Source organism: Prunus avium, chromosome 6, assembly GCF_965620075.1.
Source record: "Prunus avium chromosome 6, drPruAviu1.hap1.1, whole genome shotgun sequence".
Taxonomy (NCBI): Eukaryota; Viridiplantae; Streptophyta; class Magnoliopsida; order Rosales; family Rosaceae; genus Prunus; species Prunus avium.
The window spans coordinates 7971666-7987714 of record NC_142289.1 but is presented as its reverse complement, the minus strand read 5'-3'; the positions used below and the strand labels follow the sequence as shown (position 1 = coordinate 7987714).

At 36.9% G+C, this 16049-nt stretch overlaps 3 protein-coding genes across 3 annotated transcripts; 2 read left to right on the top strand and 1 right to left on the bottom strand.

Annotated features, from left to right (window-relative positions):
• Positions 1-859: 859 nt before the first annotated feature.
• On the top strand, positions 860-2138 carry LOC110744504 (2,3-bisphosphoglycerate-independent phosphoglycerate mutase). The gene is made up of 2 exons (XM_088254352.1): positions 860-1152; positions 1726-2138. Exons 1-2 carry the CDS (start codon positions 969-971, stop codon positions 2004-2006), a joined length of 465 nt encoding a protein of 154 aa, XP_088110478.1. The 5' UTR covers positions 860-968; the 3' UTR covers positions 2007-2138.
• A 4474-nt stretch (positions 2139-6612) lies between these two features.
• Positions 6613-9373, bottom strand: LOC110744511 (zinc finger CCCH domain-containing protein 11). The gene is made up of 8 exons (XM_021944505.2): positions 9076-9373; positions 8662-8746; positions 8415-8555; positions 8204-8292; positions 7867-8055; positions 7612-7742; positions 7412-7514; positions 6613-7118 (listed from the first exon to the last, which is right to left on the bottom strand). The coding sequence occupies exons 1-8, from the start codon at positions 9244-9246 to the stop codon at positions 6951-6953; spliced, it is 1077 nt and encodes a 358-aa protein (XP_021800197.1). The 5' UTR covers positions 9247-9373; the 3' UTR covers positions 6613-6950.
• Positions 9374-10663: 1290 nt separating this feature from the next.
• LOC110744513 (Tetratricopeptide repeat (TPR)-like superfamily protein) lies at positions 10664-15984 on the top strand. Its single transcript, XM_088255118.1, has 13 exons — positions 10664-11276; positions 11679-11766; positions 11988-12192; positions 12587-12694; positions 12881-13045; positions 13209-13515; positions 13608-13792; positions 14242-14307; positions 14441-14521; positions 14701-14798; positions 14871-15081; positions 15214-15274; positions 15469-15984. Exons 1-13 carry the CDS (start codon positions 10721-10723, stop codon positions 15810-15812), a joined length of 2475 nt encoding a protein of 824 aa, XP_088111244.1. The 5' UTR covers positions 10664-10720; the 3' UTR covers positions 15813-15984.
• Positions 15985-16049: the final 65 nt, after the last annotated feature.

Here is a 16049-nt window from a genome sequence, read left to right as displayed (position 1 = left end):
ATTGATGACATGGCAGTTAGTTAGTTAGTTAGTTAGTTAGTTAGTTAGTTAGTCCAGCTGTATTGAGTTAGTTATTTTTAAGTAGCTCTCGAGAATAGACTGGTATCTACAACAGGAAAATAGCAAGACCGAAAATGAAACATCCACACGAAAGTATTATTCTTGTGTCTGAATGAAAACTAACTTTTGTTACTGGCATCAATTTTACATGACTAGTTGTGATGTGATGAGAGAAATAGATATATAATTATTATTTATCAAGAAAATATCAAATAATTATTGAATTATATACAGTCAATAAAAATCTCATGTATCTTAGCGTTGAATGATAGTTATCTTCAAACAATATTAGAAGAGTTTTTGGGACAATTTATCACGTTGATGCAATTGGAGCTCACAATGCACTGACAAACTTCACTTGCTATCAAGTCAAGGGTTGGGAGTCTGCCCATGTGTGCTATTTGTAATTTTTTTTTTCAAAACAATATTTGAAACATCTATATATTTTCGTTTATCTTTTATTCGAGAAAACAAAAGCAAAAAAAACAGGCTAAATAAATATTTAAAGGAAAATACTTGTCTCCTTCCATAAAAGTAGGAACTTTTATTTTCCTACTAATCACAGTTTGACATGTGCACTGAGATGCTTAATTTTGTGTTTTTGATGGATAATTTTTGCATATGTATCAAACTTTGATTTGCAGGAAATATGAATGTCGCCTTTCATGTAATGTAAGGAGGGAAGCAGGGTCCATAATTTTAATTTTAAAAAAAAAGAGAATTTGAAAGCCAGTTAACATTGGGACACGTGTCGAAGTGAGAGAAGGCGAGGGAGAATTAGAGGCTGGGCAATCTCCCAGTGTGATAAGACCGTACGGAAATGTTAGCGCCACGAGATCATCAGCAGTAGCTAGCAGGGGATTTACATTGGATTGGAATATTCTTTGGTTTGGGTTCGGGATGTGCAAATGGATATTCAAGCTCGAATAGGAAGCTTAACATCCTCACGTTATTTCTGGACCACTCGAAAACATAACTCTTCTTCATCATCATCATCATCTTCTTCTTCTTCTTCTTCTTGTTACTCGCCACTGAAACCTTTCTGTTCAAGAAGGGACTCTCAAGAGCCCCAACAAAACGGTGACTCCAACGGTACGTTTCTAACAAATTAATTTGTTATTTTTTCTTAATTATTATTATTATTATTATTTAATGTTAGTGTTTGGATGTAAAATTGAGCTTCATCTATGATGATGTGCTTCTAATTGTTTTGGATTTCCCACCTAGTTTTGGTTGGTCATCACTTGGCACTTGGATCGGATGAGTTGGTGTTTACCAGTTTTAATTAAGGTTATTAGTGAATTTTAGTGAATTTCAATCTTGAAGGTTTCATTCATGCATAGTGGTAGTGAGATGTTATGTCTTGCCAAGTAATTTTACAAGGTGATTAAAAGAGGGAGGGTTTAACTCGAGAAAGTTTCGCATTTACCCATCGCTCGAAAGCAGCACGTGATGGGTAAATGTGAGACAGAGGGCGTATATGACCGTCTCACCTTAAAACTTTTAGCTATGTATAATGCTCTTTGTTTATTTTTTCCAATACTAGAAAAAGTTCGAATCACTCATCATCTCCCATTGTTTGAACAAGTACGGATAGAGGTTATTTAGGTGCGTCTAATGATTAAACTGACCATATAGTTCAATGTTGATCAACATACACCTCAGGTGATAAATTCTCAACAGATTGGGACAAGGCCTGGTCAAACATCAGGAAGCAAGCGAAAAATAAGAAGAAGAAGAGCTTCTTCTCACAGTTCTCTCCAAACAAGTATGTGACCTGGAACCCTACTCGGTCTAATTACCCATCATCTGAGGAGGTTGATCCAATCAAGAGGACAGAGAGGTCCAATCTCATGTTATGGACTAGCCCCAGGTTTACTCTAGCAGGGGCTATTGTCATTGTCACCTTCCTTTTGGTTTATACCATTATTGCACCAGTTAAGTGATTTCAAAACTCCAACAAAACACAGGGCTCAAATGTTGTAAATATATGATGGCATTTGTGAGGAAATTAGTGTTGGGGATGAAATTCTAACTATGTGACTTGTTATAAATAAATGCAAGTTCTTGTTCATTCAGCTGTTGTTAATTTCTATCCATCCCAAGCATCTTTAATTTTTCATTTTCAGAAAACAGAAACATTCCTGTACAACATTGATGTTGATTATTAAGGGCTCGTTTGAAAAGTGATTCTGGATAGGCCAATTATCACTTCTTCTCCCCATAAGTGATTCTTGCCCTCCCAGAATCACTCCCAAACAAGCCCTAAGAATCATGTTGCCCTTGATGTGTCCAATTACAGTGTGATTATCTATATAAGCAAGCAATGCTGTTCTATGAAAGGAAATGTACATAAATTTAGTTGAGCAGAGCATTTTGCTTCGTATTTCACAACTGGAAGGAATTTAAGGTCAAGATTACATCAAAATATGCTTCTTCATTCTTTCAAAATAACTGATAATTGTTTATAGTGCTGAAGTACAGTCCTCTAAAGAAGAAGAAAAAGCATACAGACAAAGAAAAGCAACAAACACATGCGTGTAGGATCACAGCTTATAACCCACTTCTATTATATGCAGCAATCAGAAAACCCAACTGTTGGTGTTTATCATAAGCCTTTGCCCTTGTTGATAATTATTATGTCTATGGGTTCATCTTAAAAAGAGAGAACCAGAAAACCCCATAAGCCATCAACAAGTTTGCCATTAAGTTTTGTAGCCTAAGCAAAACCTAGTGTAGTTATTCTACATGTTTGATCTCCATGCTTATGCTCCCACTTTTTTGTGTTCCCTTCACCAGAAGAGGACATCTGTTAAAAGCTTGTCTGCTCCTTGCACCAGCAGAGCTTTTCAAGTCCTTTTCAAAGGGGACAGTGGAGATTTCAGGTCCAGACTTACCCACATTAATTTTTATGCAAAAGATTTTTTTTATTGCTTGCCTAGTCATTTGAAGACCATGGACTTGACTGAATCCTTGGCTTTGAATCTTTTAGCCAGTCATCACATCAGCAAAGTTTTATCTCATCTAATTTATTATTACCTGTTTTCCTTGCTTGACTTTGTAATCTTGGATTGGACCCAGAAGCTTAAAAAGGATAACATAAGCACTATATTTTAACTAGCTTTTTTATCTTCTTTTGTCTATTTGTGGAGAATATGAACATGATTAACCCAATTAAAACAGAGCAACCAACTCATCATCATTTGAAAGTTTTGCATTAGTTGACATCAGATTTTGAGTAACATGTCACTAATTTTTGTGGGGGAATTGAGCTTGACTGAGTTTGAGATTCACTTTTGGAAGCAATCTCTATATTTAATTATGAAAATTTGAGATTAAAATACTAAATGGAATTTAAATTAATCTTGTAAAATAGTGCATTTTCTAATCATGCATGCGTTTTGGACTCACAATAATAGATAAATAATGCCTTAGCAGCCTCTCCTTCAGCACTCACTCTGATCCACTTCAACATTATAAAAAGCTGTCTCATTCCCATTTTATTTGTACTTGGAAACAAAACATTGGCTCTTTCAGTTATTGTATTCCCCCACATATTCTAAAACAAATGGCTCTATCTATTGAAAAAGCCAAGCCTTCAAACACAAACAAGGCCAGGCTTCCTCCACAGAGAGGCCAGATCAAAGTTAAGATAATATCCAGTTTTGTCAAGTTGGTGGTTGGAGTAGCTTCTAGAGTTGGGAGAGGGCTGAGCCGCCATAGAAAGGTGGCAACGCAGGAAGCGCAGGTGCCTATGCAGCCCGAGAAATAGCGATCAAACCGCTTGTAGTTCACATCAGCATTGATGTCTTGAGCTGCAATGGAAGCAAGTTCCACAAGCCTCATCCATCTCTCCAATATTGCCTCTCAACTCCTTCATCTAACCTTCTATATTATATATACACATATGGAGAGTAGCACTTGCCCTTCTGTTAAAAATGTATGAGGTGTGTCTAATGGGGTTTGCTTTTAATTTGATGTACTGATCCTATCATAATAAAATTTTCTTTTTCTTCTCACCCTTTTCTAATTTTATTACATGTCCTTCTTATAAGAAGATTGTACAACAAGAAATCGATCTCGATCAACTCTTTGTTTTCTGCATGAGTTGAGGAGTTCAAACTACTGCTTACCCTGTTGCTTACCTATGGAGCTCAGCTCATATTGTTGGCTTTACCAGAAATGTCTTTGCAGGTTTACCTACGTTTGAGCTTGCTTAAAATTTCATGCAGCACATCAATCTTTTCTTTCACGTCTTTAATTGTTTTCTTGACCTAAACCCAGAATGCTTGTAATTCTCATAACTGTTATAATTCAATCCGGTACGACAATGATGCAGATATCATAGATATTGTTATTATCTGACATATTAAAAATATCCTTGTCATTGTTTGATTATTGACATCCTTACACGCAAGGGAATACATTGAGAAATTATGAATCGGGGAAGTCATGAATAGGGGATAGGAAAGAGAGAATGAGTATGGGATCAATTACTTCCCTAAGCAACCATGAATTCGAAAAATTCGAATACCTGTGTATATGTGTTAGTAAACACATATGAAGTTAGGGAATTAGAAAAATTCCAATACAATTCCAAGTAAGTAAACATGCCATATTTTAGTTTATCGAATCTGTTTCCTTCATTATACCCTGGTTTTGCTTATTGTATCAATCTTGTGTGAAGATGGAATAATATTAAGCCACCAGTTATTCAGATGGCTGTTTTAATTCTGCAATTTTAGAAAATGAACACGTATAAATTGGTCCTTCAAATGATCATTGATCCCCCCTCCCTCTCCCCTCTCAGAACTCAGAATATTGTAATTTACAATTAAAATGGAAATTGCAGGAGGTTCATGAACCCAATAAAGCTCTCTGTTTCACATTTTCATGGCGTCATGCTGCTGATGCAGGGCTTATATCAATATGTCCTTGCTAGTGTACAAAAACAAAATGATTATGCGCTTAACAAGTATCTTGGTAATTTATTATCATATTAATTGTTGGATTTTTGCAAAGCTGTCATTGCCCCACATTTGATGCGACATGTTAGGCTCAGATGGAACACAGAAGAGTGAGAGATGTGTGTTGGTTCCCTTAATGGCTCTGGAACATCTTTATGTTAGGCAGGGTCGTTTGGATTTACACATCATTTCACACGGTTATTTGGATTTATATATCCCTTTGTGGGTCACTTTAGCCGACACAAAATGCTGATTGGTTAATCTTTGTGGTACTTGTGGAACCATATAACAGATACTTGATTTTGTGTTTCTTTCTTTGCTCAAAGAAGGACGACGGTTTAGAGAGACCGGAGGGTGAAAGTCCAACCCTTGCCGTGGACGCAAGAGTAAGTTTTCTACTATTGGAGTTAAGGCTCATCCGTTTATAGTGAAACTTATAACCTCTCTCAAGGTAACATGTAATTCACGTCCAAGAGGATTAATCCGTCATGGTGGAGCTGGTGGTGAAACTTTATGATTCACTCGCCGGGGTTCTTGGTTGTTGAGACCAAATGAAGCCGAACAAGCAACTGTATCACCGTTGATAAAATTGGCTCACCTAAGATGCAAAAGAAAGAATGCAATTGACAAACAGACCATTGCAAATTGCCAGAGCACGTGCAATTATCATGCATGCGTTTTTTCTTTAGTTTTGGCATAGTTTTCCACATGTTTTCAGTTCTCATTCCAAATAGTTTTGTAACCCTAAAGTCAAATGAGTTTATCGGGAAGCAAGTGAGCTATTTTAGGGGTTAGGAATTAGTTTAGTAAGGGGGGAACTGATTTGTAATAGCTCTAGGTGTGACTTCCAGCATGTTGTTGTAGCTCTAGGTGCATGACTTACTATCCCAAGCATTAATAGGGGTGGCTGGGCACCTAAAAAATTGATAGGAGCAGCTGGACATCCAAATGCAATGAATATGTGCAGCTGTTGTGTTGTAGCTTTTCAGCACAAGACAAAGGTGGATGATGTGAAGACTTTTCAGCACAAGACATTGATGAGGGTTGTTGGCAAGGTGAGGTAGCAGCTGAAGGGAAGCTCCGTACTTGTCTATTTAAGTAGAAAGTGCAGAGAGTACAACTTTAGGAGAGAGCAATCAGCCAAAAGGGGAGCTGAGAGTTTGAGTCTTGTAAGTCTAGAAACCAAGAGGGAAAACTAAGTGAGAGAATTAACAAGAGCATCAAGGGTTTTATAAGAGAGGTGAGAGAGAAGAGAGCTTGGGGAGAGAATAGAGTTATAAGGGGGTTTCTTTGTAAATCAAGGTTGTAACATATTCTTTCATTAGTGAATTTTCTCAAGAGGATCACCAAGAAGATGTAGGCAAATTGCTAAACCTCTATAAAATTATGTGTTCCTTGTATGCTTGCTTTTTTTTTTTTTTTTGTGTGGAGTGTGAGTTTCATTCATCCTTGTGAGTTGTGGAGGTTTGTTACATAGTCCATTGAGAACAAGATCAAAGGAAGTTTTCGCACGATAATCACCACATAAGGGAGATTAGTACCAAGCATCTGGAAGCGCAAGACCTAGCACTTGACTAGCATAATCTCGGGCGAAACGTTGCTTACATGCTTTGACATCGTTAACTAAAATATCATACACTGAAAGGAGACATCACTTGCATCCTATGAAGCTCAGGTAAATTACAGGGCAACGATTATTTTTATGTCCTCAAGTATGGGACAATCCTCCATGGAAAAGTAGATATTACACAAAAGCACCTAATGATCCGTAAGGACGGTATGAGCAATTATGGGTGAACTTTATAAACTTTCGGAGAACATCAGAGAGGTTGCCCTCATTGAGGGGGCCATAAGTTTAACAGTCCATATAACACCGAGTCCACACTCAAAAATGGATGCAGACTTTTGATTGCCTCTCTTGGATTAAGCAGTAGTGCCCGGCTCTTGAATTGTTACCTTAGATAAGCTTGCTTCTAACTCGTTTAACTCATCCATGTCCAGTTCATCATCATCATCATCATTGGTAACTTTGGCATCACCGCCAGATGTTGCTGAGTCACTTGGCCTATCTCGGTTAGAATTGTCACTGACCTGAAGTTGAACCAAATAAAATACGAGTGAAACAATTAACATATAGTCCATTCAGTTCAGTACTAGTCACATATTAGCATGCCATGGAAAAGCAACCTGAACTCCTCACAGACATTCATGGACAATAACATAAAAACAGTAATCTTTAGCTTTAGCAGGCACATGCACTTCTATCTTATAACACTACATCCAGTTATACAGAGTTTTGAGATGGGGAAAAAAAGAGGGTGACAACTAATAAGTGAAAACTAACCATCTGTTCATCACCATAAAAATTAGAAAATAAACCTAACCTTCTGTTCAGCAACTGCAGGTTCTTGATCTCTTTGGTACTTCTCATGTGCCTCAACATCGTCCACAAATAGGCTAGAATCTGACAAAAATAGCTCACGGCCACTGCAAGGGAAGGACACACAATCAGTGAACAATATCCAAAAAGTTAGTAAGTGGTCGGGGTGAGCACATATTGGAGAACGTGGGAAAGAGAACACACCTCATACGGTCATTTTTAGCCCGCTCTGCCATTTGTGCCGCCAAACCAGCATCTCTTTCTGCCATCTTTTTCTTCTTCCATTGCATGAACAACTCAGGAGTCATAGGAGTTGAAGTCGTCACTTTAGCACGCTAAAACCAAGCAGCTAATTGGTCAGGTGACAAATATAAGGAAGATACCAATGATAAACCGCAATTCCTTCAGACACTCAAAATGTAAATGCTATGACTTGACGTAAAGGCTTGTTCAAATAACCTGATTTTCGATCTCCTCCTCAATGGGTATTTTTTCAGCCTCTTCCTCTAACAGAGCCTTCATTTGAGACTTTAAAACATATCCTGGAGGAAGAGCATGTCTGTAATGGCAATTTTTACCACCATTGGGGCAGACCCAAAACCAACCATATTGTTTCTTCTCCACTGCTTCCAGAAAATATTTACAAACCTGCACATATATCCAAAAACAAAACAAAAATTCATTTAGAAGTCTACCAAACACATTGATGGTTTGAACATCTATATTCAATAAATAAGCATGTATGAAGCTGAGAACTTGAAAGCTTATTGCACTGACTGCCCTGGAGATAACTTACAATATCAGTCGGTTTGTTCTGCTGGTACTCATTTTTCTTTGATTCCACCACCTTCTCCAAAGTCTCTTGATCCCATTCCTCCATCGTGTCTTATATTTAAAAAAAAACCATCAAACTCAGAAACAAAACAAAACAAAACAAACCAAAAAAATATAGAAAAAATTGCAATATAAATCAAGCACCACTGTAAAGTAGAATTCCTGCACTGTACCATGATCACGTTTATCACTGTAAATGTCAATCTTTTCTCCTTTCCTCTGAACATTCAAGTCGTGGGAGAACTTGCACTTGAAACCTTTTGCACACTGCCCGGCTTTATAAAACTCACATAGTATAGACTTGGGATCAACACCTAAACACATGCCCATTAAGCATTATATCAAATCTAAGTTTCCACAAGATATACACATAAAAAACTTCAATCATTTGGTCACCAAAAAGGGAACACAATCACTTACCAACTGGTACTTTTGGTTGACTAACAGCAACCTTAAATAATTCATTCAGTTCCTTGTCCTTAGCCTTCTCTTCCTCCTTCTTTTTCTGTAAATAATACAAGTCTCACAAACAAAATTTCTCTCATTTATGAAGCAAAATAGATACTTTACCATTTAAAAGAAGCCAAAGTCTCAAACTCATCTATGTAAGATGAAAAATTTATCATGACCATGAAAATTCTAAATTTTGATGCTGAATCCAAAATCTATTTTCTAATTTTTAACTAAATTTTCCTTGTATTGATCAAAACAAGAAAAACAAAAGCAAGTTTCCTTTTTTTTTTTTCCTTCTAAAATTTGAAAAATAAATCAAGTTAATCAGCCAATCAATCGCATAAATATTAATCAACGAAAGAAAAGATGGAGACTTGGGACCTTAGCAGCGGTCTTGGAAGGATCGGATATGGGCTGGACGGACTGCTTGAGGGTCTGAACGTACTTCTGGACATTCTTGCTCTTGTTCTTGTTCTTGAGCCCGAAGGTCTTGTCCTCTACGATCTTCTGCTTCTTCGCCAAATCGGCCTTCGATTGCTGCTTCGGCGGCATCTCTCATCGGCATCAAATATTTCGCTTCCGAAATTTCGGAAAACCTTTTTGTTGATCTCCTCCGTCCGATTCCGAAATGATGTCGCTGACACCGGTCTGGCAATCTGGTTAAGGAATTTGGACGAGACGGGGCTCCAGAAGCTTACGCTTATATGTATTTCCTAATTTACCCCTGGAAGTACTCAACGTGCAGGCTTATTGTGGAGCTGGTGGGTCTACCCTCGTGTAATTCTCCCTCTTTTCGCCAAATTGGCGCCACGTGGTAGTTAGGCGCGAAAAATGTTGGTCTATTGACATCGAGGGGAAATAAACTACAAGTCGTTTCTTCACTATAGTATACAAAATAACGTGTTCTTTTTAGGATTTGCATGAGCGACCGATTTTAGCATTATTTTTCTTTGAAATAGAGGGATCAAACCATTGCAATATGTTGATTATAGCTATTATTTCACTCTTTTTGGATTAATGTCATGAGTTTCAGAAAATCCAGAATTTTGACCCTAAAGGATTAACGTGTAAAAATTCTAAAAAAATTGTAGAGGAATTGGACCTTCAAAATATATCTATATAATGTAGCATAATCTGCAAGTTGAATAAAAGTACCAAAGTAATTATAAGCACAACGAAGAGGTCAAAAATTGTTTAGCTTGTTATGTGTATTTATTTAACAACAAAACAAACTGCTTAATCTATTATATTTATTTTTGACTTTCGTCCGTCAAAACAAAAATTAAATGTCATTAATATTGATGGTTGTAGAATTACACATTAAGACGAGACCTCCACTCTACCCTTGCATTAAATTATGAAACTATATCCTAACATGTCACTCAAACATGTATAGGTGTTCAAATGAATTTATAGCGATAACATTTTAGTTTCCCCCAATATCTCAATTATATTTATGTCATTATCTCAAGGATTGTAAATGTACATGTACATGACAATGAAGGGTTATTTACATGAAATAGTGAACAAGAAGTTGGTGAATAACCATAAATAGAAAAGCTATGACTCAAACTTCAGCCTTGATTCGCTTATATATACACTCCAACTCTTTTCACAATATATATAACTCACATATATATGTACATGGTATATGTATATGTACTATAATACAATTACGTGGATAACTCGTCCATGTATTCATATAAGTGAATTTTATTTAGAGGCAGGAAATGTCAACCAATGACCATACTACAATATCATATAATAATTTCTTTATAAATTTAAACTTTAAATAAGCAAAAAAAAAAAAAAAAATACAAAGCAATTTTTTATAAGGGACATCTAGCCAAGTTCAAAGGTTTAAATAGAAACATCCCATGGCCTTTGAAAATCTGTTTAAATTGACGAAATCTCCCACAAAAATACCGGCCTTTCAAATCCAATCCTCAAAAACCCATATAAAACCCCATCCCAACAGAAAAAAAAAAAAAAAAAAAACACAACGGTTTCGGCCTTAGCTCAAGGAATGAGAGAGTTCATCATCCTTGGCTACTCTGCTTCTTCTTCATCTTCCATTGCCACTCTTCCAAATCCCCACGGCAGCAACCACTCCACCAAACCCTACAAAGACAAACCCTTATCACTTCCCAAGCTATCTCCCTCCAAATCCTCTCCTCCAATCTCCACCCTCCATTCCCGCCCCCCTCCCCTCTTCGCCGTCCGATGGGACCCCACCAAAACGCACCTCAGCTACTTCGCCGACCTCGCCTCCAAGCTCGCCCGAGACGGCAAGTTCCAAGATTTCGCTATGGTTGTCGAAAGCGTCGTGCTTTCGGGTGTCCGAGGCTCCGAGTTCACAGCGGCGCTCAAGGTTGAGCTTGTGGCGAAGGGTATTTCGGGGCTTTTGAAAGAGGGAAATGTCCGGAGTTTCGTTGAGGTGTTGGGGAAAGTTAACGAGCTTGGCGTTCCGCCATTGAAGCTGTTTGATGGGTACGCTATGGAGTTGCTGGGAAGGCAGTGTAGCCGGCTTTTGAAATGTAAGCAAGTGCAGGAACTTGTTGAGCTCATGGAGGTTCTTGCAGGTAATTTTCTGTTAATTTCGTGATTTTTTTGTTCAGTTTATTGCGATATAAACCTGCATTGTACTAATTTGTAGTCCAGTCCTGATTTTATGTTCAAAGATTTTAAATTGTTAGAGAAATGGTGAAGTAACCCAACTTTTGAAGTGCATTAGCATATATTTGACTCTACCCATATATATAATATAAGAAGATTTTTACTTCCTTTAGGCATTTTAAGTTGGGTTTTAGATAAAGGGCTGTCGAAAATGTTAAAAATTTGATCCTTAGTTTGTTGTTATGTGAATGAGGAAGGAAGAATCTAATGTTTCATGAGAATTTCAGTCTTGGAAGAATAATAATGTGATGAGTCATGGTAGAGAATTTGAGACTCCTTGGATTTGTAACAGATAATACTTGGTTCAGGTTTTCGTTTCCCAATCAAAGAACTGCTGGAGCCATCTGAAGTTATCAAACTTTGTGTTGATAAATGTTGCCCAAAATTGGCCATAAGGTATATTTGACTGTTCTCTTATGAGTTGGTCTGAGGGTTTCTCTTATCTGTTCTGCATTGCTCAGACATGTTCTTTTAAGTGAGTTTTAAAAGAAATTTTTTCTTGTTCTTCTGTAACGCAGTTTTCTTCATTGTAGTCTCAGTTAATGTTTCGGTTGCCCTGAATCTTCATTCTTTTCTTCATTAGTCACTATTTATGCTTTGGTTATCACATTTTGCAGGTATGCTTGTATTTTTCCACATGCGCATATATTATTCTGTAACATTATATATGAATTTGGAAAGAGAAAGGCGTTGGAGCCTGCTTTGGCAGCATATGAAGCATCCAAGGAAAACTTGAATGGTTCAAATATGTATGTCTACCGTACAATAATTGATGTATGTGGTCTCTGCAAAGACTACATGAAATCTAGGTACATCTATGAGGTATATACCACCCTGACTGCCTTTGTTGTTTGCTAATGTTTTTCTTGATTCGATTTTCAGATAATAATGAACTTTCCTATAGTTCGGAACTGAGTTTTTAAATATCTCTGTTTTCATTATGAGCTCTATCGGGTGGCATATGGCAAATGGAACACTTTCCTTCAAACTAAAATTTAAAAATTATTATTGCTTTTAATTTTAGTTTTATAAAATATCTTTTGTATTTTTCTTCAGTTTTCTCTATCATCTTCATCTCCTCACTCCCTAGTGAAAACACAAAACAGAAAACATCGCCATATACATTGCCAAAATAAATCCTTAGACATTTCCATAACTTTAATGCAGTCATGAGGTTAAAACTCAGGATCTTCTTTCCGGATTATTTTTGCTGCAGGACTTGCTCAAACAGAAGGTTACCCCGAATATTTATGTTTTCAACAGTCTCATGAATGTGAACGCACATGACTTGAACTACACATTTCATGTATACAAGAGCATGCAAGTAATGCTCTCTCTCTCTCTCTCTCTCTCTCTCTCATACTACTGCACACATAATATTTTTCTTTCAATGTTACTCAATAGATCAATGTTGGCACTATGTTTTGCATGTGGCGATCGGTTTGAATGCATAATTGGTTTGTAATGATCAAGCTACAACTATCTAAATCTATTTATTTTCTTTGTCTAGAATCTTGGTGTCAGAGCAGATATGGCATGCTATAATATCCTTTTGAAGGCATGCTGTCTTGCTGGACGAGTTGATTTGGCACAAGATATTTACAGGGAAGTCCAGCATTTGGAATCAACAGGAGTGTTGAAATTGGATGTCTTCACGTACAGCACTATTGTTAAGGTAAATATGAATTTGCTTATGAGTTATTATATTTTTGCTTTTGATAGTAATATGCAGACATATATACATGGATCCTATTTTGCTTCAATTCGTACTTAGTAGCAATGAATTTCCATGTAGTGAGGCACTTTATTATGTACATAACTGATGACCAATTATCCAGGTCTTTGCAGATGCAAAATTGTGGCACATGGCTCTAAACGTCAAAGAAGACATGCTATCAGCAGGTGTTACGCCTAATACAGTTACATGGTCGTCATTGATCAGTGCCTGTGCAAATGCAGGTATTGTTGAGAAGGCAATCCAATTGTTTGAAGAGATGCTTCTGGCTGGCTCTGAACCTAATTCACAGTGTTTTAACATCCTTCTACATGCTTGTGTTGAGGCTAACCAGTATGATAGGGCTTTTCGCCTTTTCCAGTCTTTGAAGAGCACTAAAGTCCAGGAGACTTTTGGCAAAAAGTACAAAGGTATAGCAGTTTGAGTGGAGCTTACTTATGTACATTGGATTACCACTTTGCCGTAGCACTTATAATCTGATGTCATCTAAACTTTGCTAAAGGGATTTCTTTTAACCCCACAACTACAACATACAATACTTTGATGAAGGCCTGTGGTACTGACTACTACCATGCAAAAGCATTATTGGATGAGATGAGAGCAGTAGGTCTTTATCCTAATCAAATAAGCTGGTCAATTTTGGCTGATATCTGTGGAGGCTCAGGAAATGTTGAGGGTGCCTTGCAGGTAAGGCATAAATTTGGTGAACTTAATCTTTGATAGTTCTGTTTGCATCATTGTTCAAATTTTCGTTCGGCCTACATAGTTTTTCAGAACCAAAACTCCAGGTAAATGTCCTTTGAAAAGTTATGGTTATCACTGGTTAAATTCGGATAATGTACAAGTTTGTAGTCATATCTTGCACTTCATACATCAGGAAGTTTTCTGATGATGCCACTGAAATTCGTTACTTTCTTGGAGATCAAAAAGCTTTTAACCTAGTATAAGTGAATCAAGTGTCAGGGAAATGAACTGAGAATAATCCTATTTTCTTGTGATAAATAAATGAAAACTTTTCTTGAGAGATTAACATAATTTTGTGTTTTTGGCTCCACCTTTTCTTGATGTCATTGTACAAAATCTTGATGAAGATGCAAGTTCAAGGAAAACATTAATAAATTTTTATTTCAGTGCAGATTCTGAAAAATATGCGTGCAGCTGGGATGAAACCTGATGTTGTTGCATATACAACAGCTATCAAGGTTTAAAAGCTTTCCTGATTCACTATTGATCTTGTTTTGTTACCACTGTTCTTCCCACCTATGCTTAATTAGCTGCAAAATTGCATTATTTATTTGCCCTAGATGTTGATGCAACATATCCTTTGGTTCATAGGTCTGTGTGGAAAATGAAAATTTGGAGCTAGCATTGTCACTGTTTGCAGAAATGAAAAAGTATCAGATACACCCAAATTTGGTGAGTATCAATAATTAATGCTTATAATTTCAGATTATAAATCTTAACACATTCGCATGAATGACAAATAATTCCATATAACTACCAAGTCATGATTCTGCTTATAAAGGCATTCTCGATCAATTCAACTTGTAAATCCATGATTATTTTTTAAAATTATATTTATTTTCTTTTTCCAGGTGACATATAATACACTTCTGAGGGCTCGTAGCAGATATGGTTCTGTAAGCGAAGTACAACAATGCCTGGCTATATACCAGGATATGCGGAAAGCAGGGTATATACTATCAGCATATATTTAGTTTCTCATGGACATCTATATTTGACTAATTATGCATTTACTTTGCAGTTACAAATCTAATGATTATTACCTCGAGCAACTGATTGAGGAGTGGTGTGAAGGAGTTATACAAGACAGCAACGCCAAACAAGAAGAGTTGAGTTCATGCAACAAAACTGACATCGGGAGACCCGGAAGTCTGCTGCTTGAAAAAGTTGCAGAACACTTGCAAACCCATATTGCTGAGACCTTAGCAGTGGACCTTCAAGGACTGACGAAGGTATTCTTCAACTAGCCAGTTTATATTCTACATGTTTTGAGAATACCAGTCTCGGTGAACTTGTTATTATGCGATTGTGTCCGCATACTTTTTATCCCATTTTTTCTCATGCTAATATCCTCTTTTTAACAGGTTGAAGCTCGGATCGTTGTTCTTGCAGTTCTACGAATGATCAAAGAGAACTATACCTTAGGTATGAACATATTGTTTTACGAGGCATCCATTTCAGATGCCTTTATCTTATTTGAGAAGCCATTTATTCAAACATATTTAAGATAGGGTAAAATCAGATTTAAAATACATAAGCAAATGAGAAAAGGAAGGAGAGGCTTAGGATCCAGAGTTTCTAACTTTCATGCTGATGTTAAGACTTTCTGATGGTTACAGGACATTCTGTAAAAGATGACATGCTGATCGTCGTAGGAGTCCATGAGGTTGATGGAGGCTCAACCACACAAAATTTAGAGGTAAAAGATGCAATAACCAAACTTCTGCAGGATGAATTGGGGCTCAAGGTTCTTGCAACAGGAGCTAAAGTTGGACTTGATACTACAATAGAACCAGGGAACACTACTGATTCAGATCAAGATTTAGAAGAAATGTCACGGAGGGATGAACTACCCGCAGAGTTGATCTATTCCACGCGAAGACCCGTGGCTTTAGAAAGGCTAAAGGTAACCAGGGGATCACTGCAACATTGGTTGCGGAGAAGAAGTGCTCCTAGAAGGTGACTGCTTCATCCGTAATTTGTACATGCTACTAAATAATCGATAATTATTTTTCCTCGTGTATACTTTAACATGGAATAAGCCTGTATCGTACTGGTGTCACATGTAAATTATATACAAAAGGGCAAATTTAATTTGCAGAAGCAATGAAAATAAAGCAATTTTCCTTGTGTTATACTATTATACTCTTAAGTTCACAACTGAAATAGGTTTTAGCGTTTCCATAATCTGAATAGAAAT

Bases quoted from the DNA above. Each gene is read 5' to 3' on its own strand.
- LOC110744504 (XM_088254352.1), top strand. From the start codon at position 969: ATGGATATTCAAGCTCGAATAGGAAGCTTAACATCCTCACGTTATTTC. The intron at 1,153-1,725 runs GTACGTTTCTAA...CATACACCTCAG, and splicing joins ACAAAACGGTGACTCCAACG to GTGATAAATTCTCAACAGAT.
- LOC110744511 (XM_021944505.2), bottom strand. From the start codon at position 9,246: ATGCCGCCGAAGCAGCAATCGAAGGCCGATTTGGCGAAGAAGCAGAAG. The intron at 7,743-7,866 runs GTTATTTGAACA...GCTTGGTTTTAG, and splicing joins AGGAGGAGATCGAAAATCAG to CGTGCTAAAGTGACGACTTC. The intron at 7,515-7,611 runs GTGTGTTCTCTT...CTTCCCTTGCAG, and splicing joins GCTAAAAATGACCGTATGAG to TGGCCGTGAGCTATTTTTGT.
- LOC110744513 (XM_088255118.1), top strand. From the start codon at position 10,721: ATGAGAGAGTTCATCATCCTTGGCTACTCTGCTTCTTCTTCATCTTCC. The intron at 12,695-12,880 runs GTAATGCTCTCT...TTCTTTGTCTAG, and splicing joins ATGTATACAAGAGCATGCAA to AATCTTGGTGTCAGAGCAGA. The intron at 13,046-13,208 runs GTAAATATGAAT...CCAATTATCCAG, and splicing joins CGTACAGCACTATTGTTAAG to GTCTTTGCAGATGCAAAATT.